Source organism: Ammospiza caudacuta, chromosome 2, assembly GCF_027887145.1.
Source record: "Ammospiza caudacuta isolate bAmmCau1 chromosome 2, bAmmCau1.pri, whole genome shotgun sequence".
In the NCBI taxonomy this organism is placed as follows: domain Eukaryota; kingdom Metazoa; phylum Chordata; class Aves; order Passeriformes; family Passerellidae; genus Ammospiza; species Ammospiza caudacuta.
The window spans coordinates 799,684-823,324 of NC_080594.1; the positions used below are offsets into that span (position 1 = coordinate 799,684).

Below are 23,641 nucleotides of genomic sequence, written 5' to 3' on the forward strand. Positions count from 1 at the left end.
GAGGATGGGGATTGCTCAGGCCGGGCTAGAGGAGCTCCAGGGTGAGCTGAGTGTGGCCCTGCAGCACCTGGAGGGAAGAGAGACTTTGTACAAGGGCTCAGGACAAGTCTGCCTCAAACCAAGAGAGAATGGATTTAGATGGGAGGTTAGGAGGAATTCTTTGGCCCTGGATGCCTGGCAGTGCCCAGGGCCAGGATGGACACTGGGGCTAGGACACCCTGGGCCAGCGGGAGGTGTCCCTGCCCATGGCAGGGGATGGGAATGAAATGAGCTTTAAGGTTTTTTCAGCCAAAGCCATCTGTGATTCCATGATTCTATCCCCGTGCAGTGCCTGCTGTCACTATGGCAACCTCAACCAGGACATGCTGTGGGACTGGGACGCTCTGTGGGATTGGGACGCTCTGTGGGGTGAGATGCTGTGTCGGACGAGGATGCCCAGCAGGATGATGATGCTCTGCAGGATGAGGATGCTCAGATGAAGATGCCCAGCGGGATGTGGTCCCTCCGAGCCTGCTGCTCAGTGTCAGGCAGTGCAATTGGAGCTGGTGCCGCCGGGGAGGGCTGTGATCCCCACTTATGGCTGTGGAAATGCCATCTGGAATCGCTTCTCAGCGAGCGGCGCGCCCCCAGGGCAGCTCGCTATCCGCTGCCCTGCCGGGGGAGCGCCGGACGCTGCGGGCGCTGCAGGGCGGTCCCGGGCAAGGCTGCAGCCGTCCCTGGGGCCGGGCAGTGCCGGTCGGCGGGAGCAGGGCACAGACCGCACACAGGGGACATTTTCGGGGCGTTGTTTTCGCCCCGCGGCGGAGGCGGGACGCGAACCTGCGGCCCCCGTTGGCCGTGCCGCTCGCGGAGGCTGCCGGGAGTTGTAGTTCCCGCGACGCGCCCCGCCGTGCCCTGCGCAGCGCGGGGACTGCATTTCCCGTGGTGCCGCGCGGCGGGGCGCGGCCGGGGCGGGCGGGGCGGGGCGGGGGCGGGCGCTCCCGTTAGTCGCCGTTGCTCCCGTTAATCGGCGCCGGCAGCGATAAAAGCCGAGCCCTGGGCGCCCCACCCGCCCCTCGGCCTCCTCCGCCTCTCTTGGTTCCACGGGCGATGCGCGGCGCGGCGGCGGAGTGAAGGAGCGGCACCTTCTCCGTCCTCATCCTCCTCTTCCTCCTCCTCGCCGCCGCCACCATGGGCGACAGCGGCGCGCCCGGGGACGTGAACTCCAACGTGCTGGTGTCCCGCAGCACCGGGGACGCGCAGCTGGACAAGGCCGTGTGGCAGTGGCTCAGCTGGGACAAGGTGGGCGAGCGGCGACAGCGGTGACAGCGACAGCGGTGACACCGCCCGGCCGGGCACAGCGCGGCCCCGGCTCCGGGATGGGCACGGCTGGGGTGTCCGGGTACCTGCGGCACCGCCCGGTGCTCACCTGGGCAGGGGTTGGGTCATCCCGGTGCTCACCTGGGCAGGGATGGCGATGGATGGTGCCATCCCCGCACCTGGAGCGCTGCCTGGCACTCACCTGGGCAGGGATGGGCATGGGGATGGTGCCGTCCTGATGCTTACCTGAGCAGGGGTGGTGCCATCGTGGTGCTCACCTGAGCATGGATGGAGCTGGGGGTGGATGGATGGTGCCATCCCCACGCCTGGAGCACTGCCTGGTGCTCACCTGGGCAGGGAGGGGGATGGATGGCGATCTCCCCACACCTGGAGCACTGCACCTGCCCCACCTGCTCCTCCTCGGGCTGGGCATGGATCAGCAGCTGGTTAAAATGCGGTGTGAGTGTGTTTTCCCCGGGAAAGGCACAGCCAGGTTCTGGCATTCCCCTTTTCTTGTCAGGAGCACTGCAGGCTCGGTTAATTCAGATTAAACCACCCAAGCCATGGTAACAGTGTGGTGTTGGAGGGTGTTTGCCTGTCCTGTGGTTGAAAGGGTTACGTTGGGTTTTCTGAGGGTTTTTTCCGGCTGGTTTGTCCAACCGCCGTGGCCTGTGCTTTAAATAAATACCTTGATGCTGGGGGAGGGTGAGCTGCCAGTGCACCAGGGCTTTGGGCTTCTGGCTGCTTTTCCTTCATTTTTATTTTAGCTTTCTCTCTCCTGAGCCCCTTTTGCCTTTATTTTTGTCAGCCACAGCGGGCGGCGTTGGCTCTGTTTCCTCTCCAGCCTCGCCCTGCCAGGATCAAAGGGGGAGGGCTGCAGGCAGGTGCCACCTGATGGCTCTGAGAGGATGGAGCTCTCTCCTGCCTGGAAACGTGGGGTCTGTTCCTCCTGGCCATGTGGTGTATTCCTCCTGGCCATGTGGTGTATTCCTCCTGGCCATGTGGTGTATTCCTCCTGGCCATGTGGTGTATTCCTCCTGGCCATGTGGTGTATTCCTCCTGGCCATGTGGTGTATTCCTCCTGGCCATGTGGTGTATTCCTCCTGGCCATGTGGTGTATTCCTCCTGGCCATGTGGTGTATTCCTCCTGGCCATGTGGTGTATTCCTCCTGGCCATGTGGTGTATTCCTCCTGGCCATGTGGTGTATTCCTCCTGGCCATGTGGTGTATTCCTCCTGGCCATGTGGTGTATTCCTCCTGGCCATGTGGTGTATTCCTCCTGGCCATGTGGTGTATTCCTCCTGGCCATGTGGTGTATTCCTCCTGGCCATGTGGTGTATTCCTCCTGGCCATGTGGTGTATTCCTCCTGGCCATGTGGTGTATTCCTCCTGGCCATGTGGTGTATTCCTCCTGGCCATGTGGTGTATTCCTCCTGGCCATGTGGTGTATTCCTCCTGGCCATGTGGTGTATTCCTCCTGGCCATGTGGTGTATTCCTCCTGGCCATGTGGTGTATTCCTCCTGGCCATGTGGTGTATTCCTCCTGGCCATGTGGTTTATTCCTCCTGGCAATGCGGTTTATTCCTCCCAGCCCTGCAGAAATTAACAGGTGCCATCGGCACCTCCTGCCCCCAGAGCTGCTGCTGCTGTGGAAATATCCGGGGGAGGGAAGGAGGGCAGGGAGGAAATAGCATTCCTGATAACACGTGTGATAACCCGGCGTGAACCCCGGTAAATATTTTATTATTATAACGTCTCGTGAGTGCACTGAAAGGCTTTGGCTGCTTTTATCGGGTTGTTTTGCCTTCCCTAAACACGTGTGAACTTCCCCGGGGTGTGGGAGGCCAGGGAATGTGGCAGGAGCAGGGATTGCTGCAGAGTGCCCACCACAGCCTTGAGCCCCCCTTTGCACCCCCAGCTTCCTGAACTGCAGCGATTTTGGTGCCCTGATAAAGGAAAAATCTATTATGCACTCTGTTCCCAGCTGGGGGAGGCTCCTGCCCTGCGGCTTAATTGGGAATTGCTGCCTGTAATTAATTACCAGGGCCGTGCTCTGAGGTTTGGGTGTTGGTGCTCAGAGGAGGCAGAGCTCCTGTGCAGCCCTCCTTGGTGAAGGATGCCAAAAACTGGGCATTGCTCTCCCCTTTCTCCCTGTAATTCCTTTGATTCCACGTCCTGATTTTCCGATTTGCACCTCCAGGTGTGCCTCGGGATTCCTGAGGGCGTCTGGGCTGTGTCAGGCTGCTCCGGGCACACCTGGGTACCTGCAGAGCCTTGGGCTCCTGAAGGCTCAGCTGGAGCTCCCCATGGGAGGAAAACCTGGAATTCTGACCCAGGAGCTGTTTGGGCAGGCCCCTCTCACTGCATGCTCCCTGCATTGCCTAATTCACGGCTCAGCGTCGTTTTCCCAGTGGAGGGTTCCTCCTTGCTGATAAGGTGCTTCTGGGGTGTTCCTGTAGTTTTTGTGGCTTTGGAGATGCTTTCCAAGAGGAAAGTGACTTGATAGTCAATAGCTTGAGGCCAGTAACTTGCTCCAGCCCTTTGCCTTGCAATATTTTTGCTTATTAAGACTTCTAAGTAAATTTTTAAGGATAACATTGAAAAAATGGAGGCCTCAGAAAAATTCATTCAAGCTCAAACCAGCTTGAGGCTTTCCCCCTTCCTTCAGTTGTACATGCATAGAGTGTGCAAAACAAAACAAAATTGCTGTGAGTAGTAAATTGTTCTGACAGGGTATCACCTTGGAAACCGAACTCTGGTGCTAAGTGCAGGTGATTAACATGATTAGGTGTGAAGGAGCCATAAGACATACTCATTAATGCCCCTGTCCTTACTTCTCTGCTTCTTCCAAGTGTTGGACCCTGGTGAGCCACAAAAAGTGTGGTTTTTGCCCCAGCACGTGACTGTGCAGTACATGGCAGAGAATATATATATATTTTTTTTCCTTTTGCTTAATAGTACTTCAGACCTTTCTGGAATGTGCTGCAGAGTCTCCTGCAGGTTGTGACCCCAGAGCTCTGCTTCTGGCAGTGACTTCCTATAAATAGCTGTTTTTTTACATATAATGTGATAATTTAAATAATTTAATAATAATTTAAATAATTTAATAATAATAATTAGTAATAATTTAAGTAATTTAAATGATGTAAACAATCCAGGCCAGGGCTGCTGGGGGACCTGCAGGGACAAGGAGCAGGGATGCCCTGTGGCACAGCCAGCTCACCCAAAAACCCCAAACACCCAGAAACCCCAAGAGAGGCAGTGCTGCTGTCCCTGTGTGCCCCCGCAGGGTGTGTTCCCAGGGCCACTGTCCCTTATCTGCCCCCTCCTGCTGCAGCTGGACAAGGCCAGCAGCCTTTTCCACAGGGAGCTGGTGGCTCCTGATTGGGGCCTTGGCCTGGCCCTGGTGGGCTGTGCTGAACATTTACAGACACCGGGGAGATGGATTAGGTAGGTGTCATTATGTAGATTGGGTCAGTATAATTTATTTTTTACTAATTTATATTGGGTCGGTGTAATTTATTTATTAGATATTAATTTATATTGGGTTGGTATAATTTAGTTATTATATATACCTTTATATTGGATCCATTTAGTTTAATTATTAAATACACGTTTCTGTTGGGTCAGCATAATTTAGTTATATATAATAATATATATAATATAATTTATTATATTGTTATACGATATGGATTATATATGATAATATATAATTTGATCTCATGTGTATGATCATATATAATATCTCATCATATCTATCTAACATATAATATAATTTGTTTTAATTTAGTTATTATATATAACAATACATATCATATTATGTATAATTTAGTTACTATATATCATATTTAGTTACCGTATATACATTTATATTATGTCAGTATCATTCAGTTACTATATACACATTTATATTGGGTCGGTATCATTTATTTATTATATACACATTTATATTGGTTCAGGATTATTAATTTATTATAGACACATTTATATTAGGTCAGTATCATTTAGTTATATACATGTATTGGTCAGTATAATTTATTTATTATATGCACCTTTATATTGGTTTGGTGTAATTTATTATATACATGTTTAGATTGGTTTGGTACCATTTATTATATACACCTTTCTATTAGGTAGCCTAGATTTATTGTGTACATATATATGTCTATTAGAGAGGTGTCATGTGTTTATTTATACACCTATCATGAAGTTGAAGTATACCTAGTGTTTGAGGAAGGTGATCAAATAAACAAATGTCTGGATTTTCTGCAGAAATTCTGGTGCTGATGGTGTGGTTTGAAGGTGTGAATTTGGCCTAAAATCTCTAAGGAACTTTTCTTTTTTGCTCTTGGGAAGAGGAGCCATCACAAAATCCCCCGTGAGCCCTATGCCCTGATGTCAAAACTGCCAAGCAAACCAGCAGAACCCCTGTTTTTGGGGTGTTTTTGGGATTTCTGGGGCTTTGCAGTGGGGTTAAGTGCCAGCAGGGTTGTGGAATTCCCAGGTCGGGGGGCAGACGGTGCTCAGAGCCAGGCTGGGTGTTGCAAGAAGGGAAATCTGCCCGTGACACTCCAGCCTGGGGGAAAGGGCAGGCTGGGCAGCTGGGAAAGGAGTAAAGGGGATGCCAGGCTGGGGTAAAGCAGCTGGGAAAGGAGTAAAGGGGATGCCAGGCTGGGATGGAGCAGCTGGGAAGGAATAAAGGTGATGCCAGGCTGGGATGGAGCAGCTGGGAAGGAGTAAAGGTGGTGCCAGGCTGGGAAAGGAGTAAAGGTGGTGCCAGGCTGGGGTAAAGCAGCTGGGAAGGAGTAAAGGGGATGCCAGGCTGGGAAAGGAGTAAAGGTGGTGCCAGGCTGGGATGGAGCAGCTGGGAAGGAGTAAAGGTGGTGCCAGGCTGGGATGGAGCAGCTGGGAAGGAGTAAAGGTGGTGCCAGGCTGGGATGGAGCAGCTGGGAAGGAGTAAAGGGGATGCCAGGCTGGGATTTTGTTCCTTAGGAAATTAGGTAGCTTCAGTCAGAAATGCTTGTTAACCTGTTTTTAAAAGGAATGTTTGTGCTGTGGCTGGAGCATTGCCTGAGTTTTGCAGAGCCCCGTGAGCTGTGGGATGTGTGATGATTCCTGTGCCGTTTGTGCAGGGGAGCAGTGCGGTGTGCCCTCAGGAGCTGCAGAGGATGCTGTGTAATTTAATAACTGTGTTTTAAAGACACGCCATGCCCTGTGCTGCTGTGAAACGAGGTTTTCAATGCTCCTGCCCCTCAGACTCTTTTCACATCAGTCATTTGCGTTCTGGCTGGCTGCCTGTGAACAGCTGAGGGAGACGCTTTCACTCTGCAGTTTGGTGGCTGTTGTGCCCCATTGCTGTGGTTTGTTTTTGGGCTGTGTGGTGAGCAATGCCTTGCTCGGGTTGCCAGCCCATCCAGGAGCCTGGACAATAATGCCTTGCCTTTTATTTCGGAGCACGCAGATACAAAAATAATAAACAAAAAGTTGTTTGAAATTCACATGTCTAGTGTTCAGGGTGTGCTGTCAAGCTGCAGAAATAATTTCAGATTTCTCAATGCATTTTATGGATTGTTTTTCCTCCTGCAGAGCCTCCCCCTGGAGTGTGCTTCCCAGTGCTGCCTGACCCCTGATTTAAATGTCAGGGCGGCTTCAGCCCTGCCCTGCAGATGCCATCTGCCTTTTCTGACCTTTCCTTGCCACCCTGCTCGGGACAGCTCTGCTCTGGAGGGGCTCTTGTGGGGTGGTGATTGAGGGTCCCCAGGACGAGGGAAGGGATGAGAATCTTAACTCCATGTTTCAGAGGGCTGATTTATTGTTTTATGATATGTTATATTAAAAGAAAGAGAAAGGATACATCAGAAACTTAGAAAGGAAAATAATAGTGAAATCTTGTGGCTGCTCACAGCCTCGACACAGGTGGCTGCCATTGGTCATTGAGCCAAAACAATTCACATGCTGGGTTAACAGTTCTCCAAATCACATTGCAAAGCAGCAAAACAGGGAGAAGCTGAAGCTTCCCAGCTTCTCAGGAGAAGGATCCTAGTGGAAGGGTTTTATAAAACATGTCAGTGGCACCTTGTGCCTCCAGAGCACTGTTTTCCCCTCTGCAGGTGCTGTTGTCCAGCTGTGTGAGCACTGCCATGGGTGGGATCTGGGTTGCTTGGTGGCCAGATGGATTCAGTGTGAGCTGGGTGGCTGAGGAACCAACAGCAGAGCTGTGCAGAGCTGTGCTGGGGCCGTGGGTTTAGGGAGATGTGCCTGAGCAGGGCGATCAGTGGGTGAGAGCCCAGCCCGTCCACCCCAGAGGGGCTCAGGAGCCTGGCCCAGTGCCAGGTGTCCCTGCCCATGGAATGGTCTGGTCTCCAAGGTCCCTTCCAGCCAACGCCATCCTATGTTTTCTAGGGTTTTACTGTGCCTGTTTCCTGTGGGTGGGGAGGAAGGAAATGCTGCTTCGAGGTTTGGGTTTTTGTCCATCCTCCGGGGGCAAAGATCAGGAATGGAATTGTGTTATGTGCCTTGGGATAAACAGTTCCAAAGGCTCTGCTCCTCACACAGAGGGGCTGGGAGGCGTCCTGGTGACCAGACAGCCGCATCGGTGGCAGCAGGAGCTCCTGAATCCTTTGTTAATAAGGATAATGTGGGAATAATGGGGGAAGTGAGTTAGGGCGGAGGCCGGTGCATTTACAGGGCAGGAGGGGTTTGCCCTAGGAGTCACCTGGAGCCGATGGTGACGCACAGCTGAGCCCTAACTGGGGCATGCCTGGGTGTCTGTTGCAGAACCCGAGGACGAGGGAGCAGATCGAGAGCCTGCTGCGGGACGGGAAGCACCGGGAGCTGCGCCAGCGCCTGTGCTGCCGCCTGAGCTTCGGCACGGCCGGGCTGCGCTCGGCCATGGGCGCGGGCTTCTGCTACATCAACGACCTCACCGTCATCCAGTCCACGCAGGTGAGCTGGGCACGGCCCTGGGGGGCCCTGAGCCGGGGGTCAGCTGGGATCCTGCCGGGATGCTGCGGCCGGGGCAGGCGTGGAAGGCTCAGAGCGGATGAGGCGGGTGGAGAGCTTGGGCTGGGCTGGAGTTTGGCCTCACGGCCCTGAAGCTGGACATCTTAGGAGCTGCCCTAAGCTCATAGGATATATTTATATATTTAATATGTAAATACTTGTGTTTATATATTATACTACAAAAACAAGGCGGTGAAAGTAACCCAAAGGAAAGAGGCGAAGCCCCAACCAAACAAGGCTGTCCTTTTGTTTTCGGCACAAGCTGTGGGCTGAGTAAATGACATAAACAGTTTGTGCCCAGCTCTAGTCTTGAATGTTGAAAATAGAACGGGCTGGGGTATTTGGAACACTTGTGCTTGGGAAACCAATAAAATGTTTGTTATGACAAAACTTCTGAATTTTTCCTGTTTTGACAGATACACTCCGTTTCTATAAAAAGAATAATCAAAGGTAGTTTATGACATGGTTTAGCAAAGATTGGTAAAACCTCTCATTTAGTACTGTGCACCTGAACTTTTCAGCTGGTTTCTCTTTGCAGGCTGATGCTCTCCCCTCCCTCAGGACATGTGACTGAAATGACAATTTCTGTTGGCCTGGGGTAGAGGGCTGTGCTTGGAACTCGGAGCAGCTGGGGCTCCCCAAAGCTGCTTGCCATTCTGTTGTGTGAGCTGTCCAGCTGGAGCCCACGCTCTCGTGGAGAGGCCAAATTCCAGTGATGTTTTGGAGGCTTTGTGTCCAAGTGCTGCTTTGGATCCCAGCCTTCCCTCCGCTGGTTCTGCTCTGCAGGATCTCCTTGGCCCTAACCAAAGGCCTCCTTTAGGTGTGTGACCCGCAAGCTGGACACACCCTGGGATGGTGATTCCTCCCCTGCTGCTCCAGGTGTGCCAGCCTGCTCTGCCACAGAGGCTGCAGGGGCATCAGCAGCTCCAGCTGGCCTCTGGAGGCAATGGGTGGTGAAAGGGATTTAATTAAAGTCGGTGTTCTGTAGCCAGGGGTGGGGTGGTTAAAGGCAGCCAGGCTGCTCAGAGAAGCAGCCCCTGTGTCCCTGGCAGCAGAGGGGGTTTTGGGGCGATTTCCCTGCTGTGGGGTTTGGGTGCTGCTGGCTGAGCCAGGCTCCTGGCACAGAGGGAGGAGAATTCCCTTTTTCTGGGCAGGGAGCGTGCTGGCAGGCTCGGCTTGGTGGCACTGCTGGTTCTTGGGAGCTGCAGCCCGGGGTGGTGCCTGTGCTCCCTGTGCACAGCTGCTGTTTTGGGTGTTCATTAGAGCTGCAGGGCTAATGGGCTGGGGCACGTGGCTCTGGGGGTGGGTTGGAGCTTTCTGCGGTTTCTGGAGTAAACTGCAGCACGTTTCAGCCTTTTGTGGGCACTTTGAGAGGTGAGGGCAGGAGCAGTCCTGCTGTGGGCATGGGCAGCCCTGGCTCTGCGCTTGCCCTTGCCTGCGACAGGAATAACTGGCCAGTCAAATATCAGACTTGTAATTAATACTTCCTGCAGTTAAAATAAGCTGTGGTGAAGTTGCACGAGTGTTCTGTGTCCTTCATTTGAGCTGTTTTTCCTTTCATTTGCTTTTTTTTTTTTTTTTTTCATTTGATCTTCACTTGATTTGATTATGTTGATATTGTGAAAAGTCAGGTCCAGGAAGGCACAGAATATTCAGCACTTGCTGAGGACTCTGCTGAAAATTGCAAGTTTTAAACTCCACGTAAAGCCCTGATTCCCTGGCTTTTCTCCTGCTTTGATGCATGTCCAGGTGCTTTTATTAGTGGGAAAGGAACCTGTCAGTGATCAGTGACAAAACCAGCCAGCTTTGCATCAAGGAGTTTCCTGCTGCTTAAAAAGCAAAGCTAAAGGTAAAAGATGAAAAATGTGAATGCTGGGCTTCATGAAGCTGTTCCTAACCCTCTGGATTTCATCAACCAAAAATCTTTGTTTTATTCTTGATACCATCACTGTTCCCTCACCTCTTTTGAACTTGAGCATTTGGGACAGGCCATGCTGTAGATGTGGGACCAGATCCTGCTCTTTTCCATGGATTCTGCATCAGGAAATCACCTGAACCACGCCGTGGGAGAGGCAATTGTGGCACTTGAGGCACCTGAGGAGAATTCTGGCTTAGATCTGAGTGCTGACACCTGCTAATGAGCCGTTAATTATCGCCACCAGATGCACTTGTGCCTCCTTTAGAAGTGCTGGGGGTTTAACAGCTGAAGCAATTAGGGACACTATCAAAACCCGAGTCTTGATAAAGGGAAATAGAAATTCTTTAAATTGAGGAGCTTTCCCAGGAGAGGAGTTAACCCCAGAGGTGCTGGAATGCCAAGCTGCCCTCGGGGCACCTGGAGGAGGATTGGTGTGAGCTCAGGCAGAGGGCTTGGGCAGTGGAGAGGCTCTGCATTCACTTCCTCACTGGCTTTTAATGATTTACTTTTGTTTCCTGCAGCTGTCATAACAATGTTTGGATAATTCAGTCCTTTGGGGCTTGCTAACTTGAGCTGTGCGCTCTGGGGCTGAGCTTCAGGGGCTGATTTTGAGCAAGCTGCTCCGTAGCAGAAAGTGAAGACATTTTTTCCTGTTTTTCCTGTTTTCCTTCATAATCTTAGCCTAAATAAAGGGTCTGCTATAGGAGATGTGCTGCTCGTGTCTTTAGGCGTTATTCAGATTGCTCAAGTCAACTTGAAGCGTTTTCCCCACTGCTGTCTCCTCTCCTTGCGGCTGTGGGAGGGAGCTTTGGCAGGGTGAGCCCTTGGTGTGTTGAGGGCTCCGTTTTGGGTCCAGGTGGCTGCGGCGGGCGATCACAGCCCCCAGAGCTGCACCATTCAAACGACTTGCTTTGTTTCAGTGGCCACTGGGGCAAAACCACTGCTGCTTTTGTGAATATCATTGGAATAATTTTGTGAATATATTGATGTGTTTGAGCTGTGTCTTGCCTGCTGACATGATCCATCCTTTGTGCAAGATCACCTTCAGTGTTTGTGTGTGCTGCAGCCCAGCTAATTCTCCTTTTCTCCTGTTTTTTTGTTTTCTCCAGGGGATCTACACGTACCTGGAGAGGAACTTTTCAGACTTTAAGCAGAGGGGCTTTGTTGTTGGATATGACACACGAGGTCAGGTCACCAGCAACTGCAGCAGTAAGAAGTATGAGTATTGATTACATCTGCAAGACTAGAAATGAAATTGTGGCTTTGAATGCTTTCTGTCCTGTCAGCACTTTGTCTTTTGGTTTGGGATGAGCTGGGCACACTCTCCCCTCTCCCTTTTCCATTGGATCAGTAATGAGGAGAGGCTGGCACTAAATCCTTTGTTTGCCAGCTCAGGAGGAGTGTAAGGCTGCTTGCTCTCCACCAGGGAATTTACAGATTAAATGCACAAGAACATTAGCCTTAATATGCCGGGGAGAAATTGAAACATGAAGGTAAATTCAGAGTGTGAACATGCAGGTGGAAACCCCTGGGTATTAATGCACTTTTTACACTCTCATTCTCTGGAATCTCACGCCTGGTTTAAGCTTGCTTGGGGAGGGCAATTCCACCTGCAGCCTGCTGTAACCCTGTGTGTTCTCACTTTGAGGGGATTTTACCTGGGATGCTGAAATGTGGACTTCCAGCAGTGGCACACTGTGCTCCTTGCAGGGAAAGGGGAGCAAACTGCTTCCTGAGTTCTCTAAGGAATCACAATCCCTTGTCACTGGGGAGCAAAACCCACGTGGGTGATGGCATGCTGTGCAAAAAGCCAAGCTAGTAGCTCATTAGTCTATCAGTAAGAAGGAGTTAATTATTTTAGTTATTGTTGTAGCTAGCAGTTCTTTTCCTTTTTAAATGTAGTGGTGTTTAACGTTTTGGGGGTGAAGGAGTCCCTGGAGCAGTAGAGCTCAGGGTGCAGTGAGTCTCCTCTCCCCTGGGATGTGCGTGTCCCATTTTCCCCAGGCTGAAAACGGGGAGGTGCAGGAGTGGTGTTCCTATTGAGCCTGGATGGTCTCAGAGGTGTTTCACACACCCAAGCAGCACCTCAGCTCCTGACTGTGTGTTCCTGCCATCCCCAGAGCTGGAATCCAGCTGAGCTCCCCCAAAGGAACACTCCCAGTGCTTTCCCAGCACTGTGGCAGCAGGGCCTGGGGGATGGCAGGTCACCCAGCTGTGTGGAATTCACCAAGCAGGATTCCAGGGGCTGCAGCTCCCAGCTGAGCTCTCAGGCCCTTCCAGGTGGTCCCAGGTGGCTTTTGGCGGGTGCTGCAGGGGAATTCTGAGTTAGAGAGACTTGGCTTGCTGGGGATGGAGAGAGGGGAGTCAGTGTTAATGCCTGTCTGTGAGAGCAAGGTGAGCTTGCGCCATTTGATATCTCCTGTTTTGCCTCTGAGACTTCCCTTTACCTCCTGAGCTGTGCAAAAGAGGTTTGGTGTCAGTCACCTGGGAGAGAAGGAGCCTCCCTGGTGCTTGAAAGGGCAAGTTTATAACAAAGCGAGGTTTAGAACCCTGGGCACTGTTCCTAAACACTCTGGAGTGAGGGGTGCTGCTTTGCAGGGATATTTTTTAGGAGTATCTCTGCTTCCTGGGCATGGTGTGGAGCTGCTGGGCAGGGCTGGCAGAGGAGCTCTGTGTGGGATTCCTGATCCTTTCCCAACCTGCTGCTGCTGGTGTCTGGAACTCCCTGGGGAGCTGGGCCTGTCCTTGGGCAGGGATGTGTGTTGTGTGTCTGTGTGTGGCATTTGTGCTTTAACTGAGGGGCTGCCCTGCCCAGCAGCAGCTGGAGGTGCTGGCTCACGTTCTGCAGCTGAGAGCTCTGACCCTCACTGTGCATTTGTGGGATACCACTCCAGGCATAAGCCAAAAAGCAGCGGAGTGCCTGAGGAAACGAGTGCCTGGAGGTGGCAGGAATTCCATGTGGCTGATGGGCTGACTGGATATTTTCTTTTCCCCCTGGTAGGCTTGCAAAGCTCACTGCAGCAGTCCTGCTGGCAAAGGATGTGCTTGTGTACTTCTTCTCCACCTATGTCCCTACCCCCTTTGTGGTGAGTCACCTTCTCATCCCATTGTTGCACCACGCAGTTATGGGAGTATTGGAATTTACTGAAGAAGAGAGCTAGCAGTTTTCTTAAATTCTGTGATTTAACAGAAAAATAGAGGCTGCTTGGCACACCTGGCTCCCCAAGGAGGCTGTAACAAGGATGTCACCAAATTCCTCAGTGCCTCTGCTTTTAATGCCTCAAAACCAGGCTCTTGTGGTCACAGCAGCTTTTCCTGGCATGGCTTTAAATCCTTGCTTGCATTCCATGAGCGTGCTGTGTGTCCTTGCTTTGAGGGGATGGACTGGAATGCCTGCAGAAACCTGTGACTGGTTTTCCAGCAAGCCTTTCTGTGAATCCCAGTGTTCTGTGTCCAGGGGCTGCACAATCTGAGTGCAGGCTGTCGGGTGGCCAGTGAAGGGTTGCGTTTGGTAATTGATGTAAAGAAGGTTTTCATGGAGCGGCGTTAGCGCCGGCCTCGTGCTGCTGCTCCAGCTGGGCTGGGGCAGGGCTGGGGCCCCCGGGGTGCCGTGGCAGGGCTGGGCTGAGCTGTCCCTGCTTCCCTTGCAGCCCTACGCCGTGCAGCAGCTGGGGGCCGTGGCGGGGGTCATGATCACAGCCTCCCACAACCGCAAGGAGGACAACGGCTACAAGGTGAGCGAGCCCTGGAGCCCGGCCAGGGACACCTTCCCCTAGCCCAGGCTGCTCCAGCCCGGCCCTGGAACCCTCTGGGGTGTGCCAGGGCTCCCCCTGTGTGTGTGTGCCCATTGGAAGGATAAGTCATGTGAAATAACTCATCCTTCCACAGGCTGACACACTGGTCTGTGGTGAGAGATAAGGGCACACAGTTTGTGTGTCTTGGGCATCAATCTGCAGTGACATTGCACAGAGCCTAACCAGCAGCTGAAGAAGTGCCCCAGCACTTTGTGTGCTTGCTGCTGGGGCTTAGAACTCACTTTAACTAAGCCAGAGCTGAGGTGGATCCGTGCACACAGCAGGGCACTGTGCTGAAGGTGGGGATGATTGAAGAGTGGATCAATAAAACACAGGAGCGTTGGTTTTATTGGTGTTCTGGGCACTGCAGAGGGGTGGGTGGCTTCCCTTGGCAAGCTTGGGACAGTAAAACCATCCACAATAGCAGGTGCAGTGTTTTAACTGAGCATGTCCTTCCTCAGCTCTATAAGAAGCTGAACCAAACTCTCAACTTCAGCTGAGCATTCTAGAAGCCCTGGGCAGGTCAGTGAGTGATGGCAATGTGAGGGAAGGCAGAGAGAGGTGCTGGGGGTGCTTGAGCTGCTCTTGCCTTCCCTAGAACAGATTGAGTAGTTCTTCACCAGCCTTTGTTTGTGCTGAGCCGGAGCAGTGAGTGAGGAGAGAAGCCACAGGCATTTCCCAGGTGCTCCATTTGTCAAGAAGCAATTTGATGTTTGTGTCTTCTGATACAAACATACCGGGAGTTTGCAAACATATCATCAGTTCACAAAGAAGTGAACAGCAGTTTGCTTTTGCCAGGACCCTGGTGTGTTTCCTGGTGTATTTTTGCCATGATCCTGGTGTGTTTCCTGGTTTGCTTTTGCCAGGACCCTGGTGTGTTTCCTGGTTGATTTTTGCCATGCTCCTGGTGTATTTCCGGGTTTATTTGTGCCATGACCCTGGTGTGTTTCCTGGTTTGATTTTTGCCATGCTCCTGGTGTATTTCCTAGTCTTTCCCAAGAGCTGTTTCATCTTTGCCAGTTTCCCATGTGGGTTTCATGGTTCTGAAGGCTTTGGGCAATGCCAGCTGGAGGTGGCAGACGCAGAGGTGAGGAGGCAGAGGCAGATGATGGAGCAGAGCCTGCCCTGTGAGCCCAGCCAGGCTGTTGGCAGCAGACTGTGGGAAAAGTGGCCTCTGAGTCTGTAACAAAGGCTTTATTACAGCTGGGGTTAGATATGGAGTTTCCACTCTGGAGGGTGTTTGCAGCTGAGAGATTAGGGCTGTTCAGCTGTGGGAAAACACAGACCTTGGCACGCTGCTTATCTGCTCTGCTCTGGGTTCAAACCCAGGCTGTGTTCCTCTCTCCAGAGGAATGCCAGCCTTGGGCAAGGTGGTGTTTTCCCTCTGTTACAGTGTGCACAGCACTCCCACATACAAGTGCATGGTTTTGGTTTCTCACATCCTGATATTTCAGCTGTGATAGTTCAACACCAGCTTTTGTGAGAAGAGTTGTGTTGCTGTGTTAGCTCCATTTATCAGTTGTGAGCTCAGAGGTTCATGCTGGATGACTCCAAATGTCTTGAGAATCGAGCCAGTCTGATGCTGAATCCTCTGTATGGCTTAGGCACAAAGTAGGTGGAATCCTGCAGCTCAAAGAATTTATCAGGTTAATAATCTTTGCAAATAAACTGTGTCTTGTTTTCCTTCCTCTTACCCCAGGTTTACTGGGAAAATGGAGCACAGATCACCTCTCCTCACGATAAGGAGATTATAAAATGCATAGAAGAGTGTGTGGAGCCATGGAATGGCTCTTGGAACGAAAACCTGGTGGACACCAGTCCCCTCAGGCAGGATCCTCTGAAGAAAATCTGTGACAGCTACATGGAGGACCTGACCAAGATCTGCTATCATAGGTATGGTATAAAGCAAAAAAGTTGTGTTTTTAAGTAAGCTCTGGGTTGCATGTGCGAAAACTGACTGCAGACAGACTTCCCTGTGTTTTCTGAGGTGTCATAAAATTCAAGGGTCACCATCCTCAGGGTTAAACCTTTTGGTTGAGAATAATAATGAGAATAATCTGCCTTTGGGAATTAAGGTACTGTGAAACATCCCCGTGAAAACCATTGGATGCAAGTGAATGTGCTATGACAGTGCTGAATAAAATGTGGTGATTCAGAGTAAAAGTGAGGTGCACATGTATAAATAGATTCAGTCTGAAGGTTAGGTGGGGCAGAGGATGAGAATGAAAGGAGGAGGATGGATGGCTTGAAGCAGAGCTGGAATAACTTTTTAAGGTGGTGGAAGAGCTTGAGTTTGATGTAGAAATCAACAGTTTATTCTTGGGAGACTTTGATCTGTCTCAGCAGAAGGTAAATACTTCATCTTCCAGGAGAAGCAGCTTTAACCCAGCGATTTCTAGCGCAACATAAGCACTTTCTGTGATTGCTTTGAAATTAATGCAGCAATCAGCAGGGCAGTACACAGAGGAACTGCGGTTTGCTTTGCCCTCCCTCATGAAAGCAGTGTTGTTGGGGAGCTCAGGGCTCCTGCTGGAGCTGTGTTTCCCCCGCAGGGAGCTGAATGTGCAGAGCAGTTTGAAGTTTGTGCACACCTCTTTCCACGGCGTGGGCCATGACTACGTGCAGATGGCCTTCAGAGCCTTCGGCTTCCAGCCCCCCATCCCAGTGCCCGAGCAGAAGGACCCCGACCCCGACTTCTCCACGGTCAAGTGCCCCAATCCTGAGGAAGGAGAGTCTGTGCTGGTATGCTGGTTTCTAATTCACCTGATTTCTCTGGGGAGAAAACAATCTGAGGGAGAGAACAGGGGGAAATAAATCCATGGGGGGATTTTTCTTGTAGATGTAAGTTGGAAGGCTGTGGGTTTATTTACTCCTACATTTTGGTTTTTTTGTCCCTCCTTCTCCCCCCAGGAGCTGTCACTGAGGCTGGCAGAGAAAGAAGGTGCCAGAGTAGTGGTGGCCACTGATCCAGATGCAGATAGGCTGGCAGTGGCAGAGCGGCAGGACAAGTGAGTGGTGGGACCCTCTCTTGTGTCTCCCTGCAGAAAAGGTGGTGGCAGTCACAGAACATCCCCAAATTGCCAGGCACAGGCCTTCAATCCACTCTTTTCCTTTTTCCTTCTAGTTTTGTCCTTTGGTACTGCTCCAAATGTGTTTTAAGTCAATTGACCCAGCAAAGAGTAGATTAAATTCTTAATGGTGTAATGGTAAATGGCCAAACAAAGCTGAGCTGAAAACTGAGTGGGTGGTTACTGAAGGCAGTAAAATCATTTTGCTTGCTGTGTTTTCATTTATATCAGCCCTGCCTTCCTTGGTGGTTGTCATGGGCTTTTTTGGTGGAATGGGCTTTTTTGTTTGTTTTTTTTTTTTAATTTTAATGCTTTGCTTTCCCCTGCTTGTTCATATTGAACAGGAATTACTTTCCTCCCACTAACAGGCCCCAGTTGTGATGGCTGTGTAAGTAAAGGCTGAGCAGGCCCTGCCTGCAGTGCTCAGGTTGCTTAGACTGCTCTCCTGCTGCTGGGTCGCCCAGAGAGCAGACCCTGGGGCTCTCTTTGGCCTTGCAAACCCTTGAGGTGTGCTAGCTGTGGAGTCTGTCAGTAGGGTGGCTTTGCCTGGAGCAGCTTGGCAGTGCTGTGCTCACATCCCGTGTTGAGGGCTGCAGAATTCCTCACGCTGCCTCTCGGGGTGTCGAGTGCCCTCAGCAGCCCTCCCTTGGCTCTCCCCACAGCGGCAGCTGGAAGGTGTTCACGGGCAATGAGCTGGCGGCCCTGTTTGGCTGGTGGATGTTCTCCTGCTGGAAGGAGAAGTGCCCCCAGGACGCTGACGTGAGCAATGTCTACATGCTGGCAACCACGGTCTCCTCCAAGATCCTGAGGGCGATTGCACTGAAAGAGGGGTTTCACTTTGAGGTGAGCGTGGGTGCTGTGGGGCTGTCCCCATCCAAGCCCTGCTGGTGGCCTCACGGGGTGAAAAGCGGGCAGGGGACATCCAGGCTTCTGGCTGTGAGTTGGGAGGGATTCCAGCTTGCAGAGGGTGTTGTTGCACCCACACGAGCCTGATTTCAGTCTCCTCACTGTTCTGGGACTGGGGGATCAGTGTGGGCAAAGCTCAGTCCCAGGGACACGAATGAACACCTGGATTGCAGATAACAGGAATGCCTTAGCTGTGGTTGTCCAAAATCCTGCTGTGTGAGAGAAGGGGATTTGTCCAGCCTGCCCTGCTCCCTCTGAGTGTTGATGGGTTTGTAAGGAGCAGTTGGAGGTTACACAGTGGCCCTTCAGGTGCCCTCTGCCAGTGGGTTTTGATTTTGGGTTTGCTTCAGGCAGAGGAACTCCTGTGTTCAGACCTTTAATGCACAGCTTTGTGAAGAACTTGCTGAAAAATAAACTGGGGGTGCTCTCCCCAGACTGACAGTTCAGCTCCTGCATCCAAATTAAATCTGATTTCTGTTGGGTGTTAGCCAGAAGAGAGGTAAGTGCCTGAAATCACAGCACAAACATACAAAGGGACAGACCTTGTTTATACACTTCTTAATTAAATCCATGTGCAATAGGAATAAATGTTTTGCCAAAAAATGAGGAATTTAAAATTGAAAGAAACTCTGAAAACCATTTTGAGTGACTGGCCAGATAATCATGGTGAATGTCAGTTCCCTGTACTGGGTTTGGTTCTCTCTCTAAAATACTGTTTGTTTTGGGTTTTTTAATTGAAAAATGACATACTTGACTGAAAGAAAAAGAGAAGCTAGGAATTTACAGAACCTCTTGTCCTTCTCTAAAAGCTGCCCTTCCTTTTTATTTGCAACTTCCTTCTCTCCAAGAAAGCTGTTTCCAAGCTTTTGGCTGCTTTTGCATGATTTATGTAAACACCACCAGAGCAGCGCTCTCCCCTGCCAACAGCTAAAAGTGTTACTTTTATATTTCTGTGGCTTTTCCTCCTGAATAACTGTGTCTCATCTGGTGAGCAGCACAGATGATCTGATGTGATCTGAGCACCACAGCCCCTGACACACTTTTCCCTTGGTCTGGTACTTGTGTCCTACTTGAGTATCCACTAGGGAAATCCTTCCCAGTGGCTCTTTGCCTTGGACTCCTCATAAACTGAAGATACGACTTGTCTGATGCTTCTTTACTGTCCCTATTCTGCTGGTCAATTAATTAGATTTAAATTTAAGGAAATCACTTGAAAAAAATCAGAAAAACCATCCTTAAGCTTCAGTGTTTTGACTCTGCAGCAGTCTTTCCCATTGACCCTAAAATTCAAAATATATTGTTATATTTTCTCTTTGGTGTTTTGGTGGTTTTTTTTGGTCTTTTTTTTTTTTTTTAGTCTGAACTGAACAGTGGCTTTACTTTATTTGAATTGAATCTAAATTGTAAATAGGTATTTTAAGCCCTCTTTTTTTCCCCCCCTTTTTTAGGAAACACTCCCTGGTTTTAAATGGATTGGAAGCAGAGTGAAGGATCTCCTAGACAATGGAAAAGAAGTTCTCTTTGCATTTGAGGAGTCTATTGGTATGAGTGCTGGTATCCCTTTAAACTGCTGAGAACTGAGGGGGGAGTGTGACTAGGAGGGACTGATCTTACCTGTGAAATAAACCACACAGAAAGTGTATTTTTATCCTAATAGCTAATAGCATTGATATTGTGCTCTCACCAAATTGACTTGCCTACTCCCATTATAAATTGTACCTGACTTGCTGATTCTGGTGTTTGCTTATCTTTCCAGCCCTCTAACCCCCAAAATCATTAGATTAGATGAGAAATCATTAGATTTCTGCTGCCTAAGCAGCAATAAAGCAGCCTTCATGTCCTGGCCAATTTCCCTTTGCAGGATCAAAGGTTAGAGCTTCAGTCAGGTAAATCAGAGTGATAACCTGTCAGGTTCTTTTCCCACCGTCCCTTTTTTCTTCCTAGGCTTCATGTGTGGCACATCAGTGCTGGATAAGGATGGAGTGAGTGCAGCAGTGGTCATTGCAGAAATGGCAACTTACCTGCAGAGCCAGGGCCTGACCCTGGCACAGAAACTCGTTGACATTTTTGAAATGTGAGTGGTGGTTTTCATTAGAATATTCTACTCTGCTGTTCTGGAGCCGGGAATCCTCTAAGGAATATTTATTTAAATAGGAGTAAATGTTTGTGTCCCTCAGATGTTTTCACATTGGAAGTTGTTTTGGGGGTAGGATGGGTTATAGCCCATCATTAGTGCAGATGTCACAAGGGGTTCCAGGAGGGCTGGAGAGGGATTTGGGACAGGACACAGAATGGGCTCCCAGTGCCAGGAGGGGTCTGTACCAGAGCAGGAATGGCTAGGGATGCACTCCCAGCAATAAAACAAGGGTGCTGTTTGTCAGAATTAAGCCCTGTACTGAGATCTTTTGGGTACAAAAGAGCCAAACCCCTCTGAATGTCACAATGAGAGCATCAATGTGCTTGCAGGTACGGGTATCACATCTCCAAGACCTCCTATTTCCTGTGCTACGACCCTGCCACCATCAAGAAGATATTTGAGAGGCTGAGGAGCTTTGAGGGCCCCGAGTCGTACCCCAAGAGCTGTGGGGCTTACGGCATCCTGCACGTCAGGGACATCACCACGGGCTATGACAGCAGCCAGCTGAACCACAAGTCTGTGAGTTACAGGGTGTTTGTGCAGGGCAGGGGTGCACAGACCCAAGTGCACGGGGAGGGGCAGGTGTGGGACGCGGTGCTTACTCTGACACACAGGCTGCTGTTCACTCTCTGAGCTTGGTGCTGCTGCGGCTCCTGAGCCCCCAGGGGCTGCTGCAGGGGCACTGAGGGGCTGCTGCTGTGTTGCAGGTGCTGCCAGTGAGCAAGAGCAGCCAGATGATCACGTTCACCTTCCAGAACGGCTGCGTGGCCACGCTGCGCACGAGCGGCACCGAGCCCAAGATCAAGTACTACGCTGAGATGTGTGCTCTGCCCGGGCACAGGTCAGTGTGCCAGCCTGCTGCTGCCCTCAGCAGCACACCGGGAGGGGGCTCAGCCTCTGCTGCAGCAGGGTTCTCTAACAAACCCGGTTCCCCCGTTACGTAGGGTTAACAAGTGCTCAGGTGACAAAATCACGGAATTGTTCAGGCTAGGAGAGCTCTCTGAGGTCAGAGTCCAGCCTGTGACCAGCCCTCACCTTGTCAGTGGGACCAGAGCGTCACATCCAGGCTGTTCTCTCTCTGCTGGGGTTGTGTTTGCAGCCAGGTGGGCTCCCACTGCCTTTGGGAATCTGCTGTGTCACCCTGAGCTGTGGGAGAACAACCGGGTGTTGTTCACCTGGGCTGAGCCACCTCCAGTTTAAAACTGGGGGGAATCCAGCGTGTGTTTACAGCACAGAAACCTCCTCTTCATGATTATGGAATCACGGAATGGCTTGTGTTGGAAGGGACCTTCAAGACCATCTTGTTCCACCCCTCTGCTGTGGGCCCCTTCCACCATCCCAGGTTGCTCCAGCTGGGCCTAGGACACTCCTGGCGTGGGGCTGCCATGGGCAACCTGTGCCCAGGCCTCACCACCTGATTATCGCAGCATAATTGAAATTAATTTCATTAAAGGAGAAAAAGGCCACTAGAGGGCTCTGGGCACCATCTTTTCCAGTCCCTTCCAGCCCAAGCCACGATAATCCTGCTGGAAAGGAGCTTGTTAAAGCAGGAATCTCCACACCTGGAGAGGTGGGAAACACAGCAGAGCAAGTCCATCCCCATCGGGTCTCACTGTTTGTTTGTTTGTTTATTTAATTGTGGGCATTTGCCAGCCCTCTGACCCGGGCCTGTTCTCTCCTGCAGTGACAGAAGTGTGCTGGAAGGAGAGCTGCAGAAGCTGATAGAGGCTCTGATTGAGGATTTCCTGGAGCCTGCCAAGAACGGGCTGACCTGGCGCTCTGCCTAGAGCCCGGCCAGGGGAGGCTTGGAACAAAGGACCCAGGACCAGAACCAGTCCCATCTCTGTGTCTGTGTGTGTGTTTCAAACAGCTGCGTTCTTTTTCTGTGCAGAAGAAGCTTTCTTTTGTCAGGCTTTTCACCAAACTGGGACAAGGAGAGGAGGTCAGAGGAAAGGGTGGGATTTATTGTTGCAGTTTTCAGTCCTTTTGACCAAAAGTTTAATTAACCCACGCCAATGCAAATGAACTGCCCGGGTACCTTTGAGGCAGCTGAGCTCAGCTGCCACATCTTGTCTTAAACTCCGTTCAGGTACCTGAAACAGCTCTTTTTGTGTGTGAGAAAAGGTTTTAAAGTTTTAAAGGAGTGATCGCTCCACACTGACAGCAAAGGCTGCTGCTTCCCTGCAGCTCTGAGACCTTCCTCACAGGTCTGCACTTCCAAAAGCATCTAAGCAGAGCTCAGCATTTCTTGTGTAGGCAAATGGTTGGCATTTTTCATCTAGTTAAGAGTTCTTCTGTTGGTAAAGGTGTTCTTGGGCATTGTAGCTTTCCTGTGTGTGTCTTAAAATAATTGGCAGTGAAACAATAGTGGCAACAGCTGCAGCTTGGGGTTGGAATTGCCTGGTGCCTTTCCAAGGCTTCCAAAGGAGCAGGAACTTGGTCATTCCTTGGTAAAATTGCCCCTTCTGGCTACTGCAGGCTCTGTGTTAGCTACTTTTTGTCACACATCTCTGCAGGGCCTTAAGCTTTCTTGATTTTCTGTATTCATTACTTGATTTAAATGCTAGTCAGTGACTTTTTGGTTTTTGCTGGCCTGTATTTATATTGTCTGTGTATTAAAAAAAAACAAAACCCAACCAAAAAAAAAAAAACAAGGAAGAAAGTGAAGATAAGACTAACACAGTTACTAAATTGTGACTTCTTAATTTTTTTTTTTTTTTGTCATGTCCTGTCAGGTAATTTGTTAGAATAGCACTTTGCAAATACTGTTATTCAAGGGTGAATTTTCAACAGCTTCTCTCATTTATTTCCTCCCTTTGCTCAAATAGCAAGTGGGACTTGTAATCACGTTTTCCAAAAATACCACCCAAACCGATACTCAAGTTCTCTCTGTGGTTATATTGGGTTTTGGGCAATAAAGGCCCTGTTTGGCGCAGGGGAGCTGGTCCTGGAAGCTCCCTGCTGTCACTGCAGCAAGCGAAGAGAAGCAGCAGCAATTCAGAGCTGGGTTTGGTCTGTGTGGGGTGATGGCAGAAGAGCCCAGGGTGCCCTGGAGTTGGAGCTGTTGTTCTGCCGCTGTTGCTGCCTCCCCACAGCGATCCTCCCTCTGCTGCATGCCAAGGGTGGGTTGGTGTGCTGCCTCTCCGTGGCTCAGAGAGCCCCGAGGGTCGGGCGTTCCCTGCTGCCAGCAGCTTTGCACTATGTCCGTGGAGAAGTGTTTCAGTGTCTATGAATGTACGCGTACTAGAGAAGGGCCGTGTTGCACAAGTTCTGGCCTGTCACTGCTATTTATTTATTTTTTGTATTTTAAGAGAAGGTATCTCCAAATTGTTCTGCCAGTGAGTGAAACGTATCTCATGCCAAAAGCTTGGGTTTCTTCTACCTTGACTGTACATTTGACTGACATGGTGGGGAAAAGAGGCAAACCCAGACACACCCCGAGGAGGATTTTGTTGCTGTCTGTGCTGGCTAGGGCTGGGAAGGCATTTCTGACTGCTGCTCTGCCTTCAGCTCTCCC

The 23,641-nt window shown here is 50.7% G+C and overlaps 1 protein-coding gene across 2 annotated transcripts; it reads left to right on the plus strand.

The window, feature by feature from the left end:
• Positions 1 to 1,029: 1,029 nt before the first annotated feature.
• On the plus strand, positions 1,030 to 22,786 carry PGM2L1 (phosphoglucomutase 2 like 1). 2 transcript variants are annotated; one of them, XM_058824939.1, is made up of 14 exons: positions 1,030 to 1,281; positions 8,077 to 8,244; positions 11,329 to 11,435; positions 13,221 to 13,305; positions 13,870 to 13,953; positions 15,713 to 15,906; positions 16,566 to 16,755; positions 16,924 to 17,021; positions 17,744 to 17,924; positions 19,436 to 19,529; positions 19,932 to 20,061; positions 20,454 to 20,643; positions 20,832 to 20,965; positions 21,809 to 22,786. In XM_058824939.1, the coding sequence occupies exons 1-14, from the start codon at positions 1,171 to 1,173 to the stop codon at positions 21,909 to 21,911; spliced, it is 1,869 nt and encodes a 622-aa protein (XP_058680922.1). In that variant the 5' UTR covers positions 1,030 to 1,170; the 3' UTR covers positions 21,912 to 22,786. The 2 variants fall into 2 exon arrangements, with proteins under 2 accessions (XP_058680922.1, XP_058680923.1); XM_058824940.1 differs by lacking the exons at positions 16,566 to 16,755; positions 16,924 to 17,021.
• Positions 22,787 to 23,641: the final 855 nt, after the last annotated feature.

Coding starts and splice junctions, on each gene's coding strand:
- PGM2L1 (XM_058824939.1), top strand. CDS start 1,171: ATGGGCGACAGCGGCGCGCCCGGGGACGTGAACTCCAACGTGCTGGTG. Junction 1,282..8,076: donor AGTGGCTCAGCTGGGACAAG/GTGGGCGAGCGG, acceptor TGTCTGTTGCAG/AACCCGAGGACGAGGGAGCA. Junction 20,062..20,453: donor CTCGTTGACATTTTTGAAAT/GTGAGTGGTGGT, acceptor ATGTGCTTGCAG/GTACGGGTATCACATCTCCA.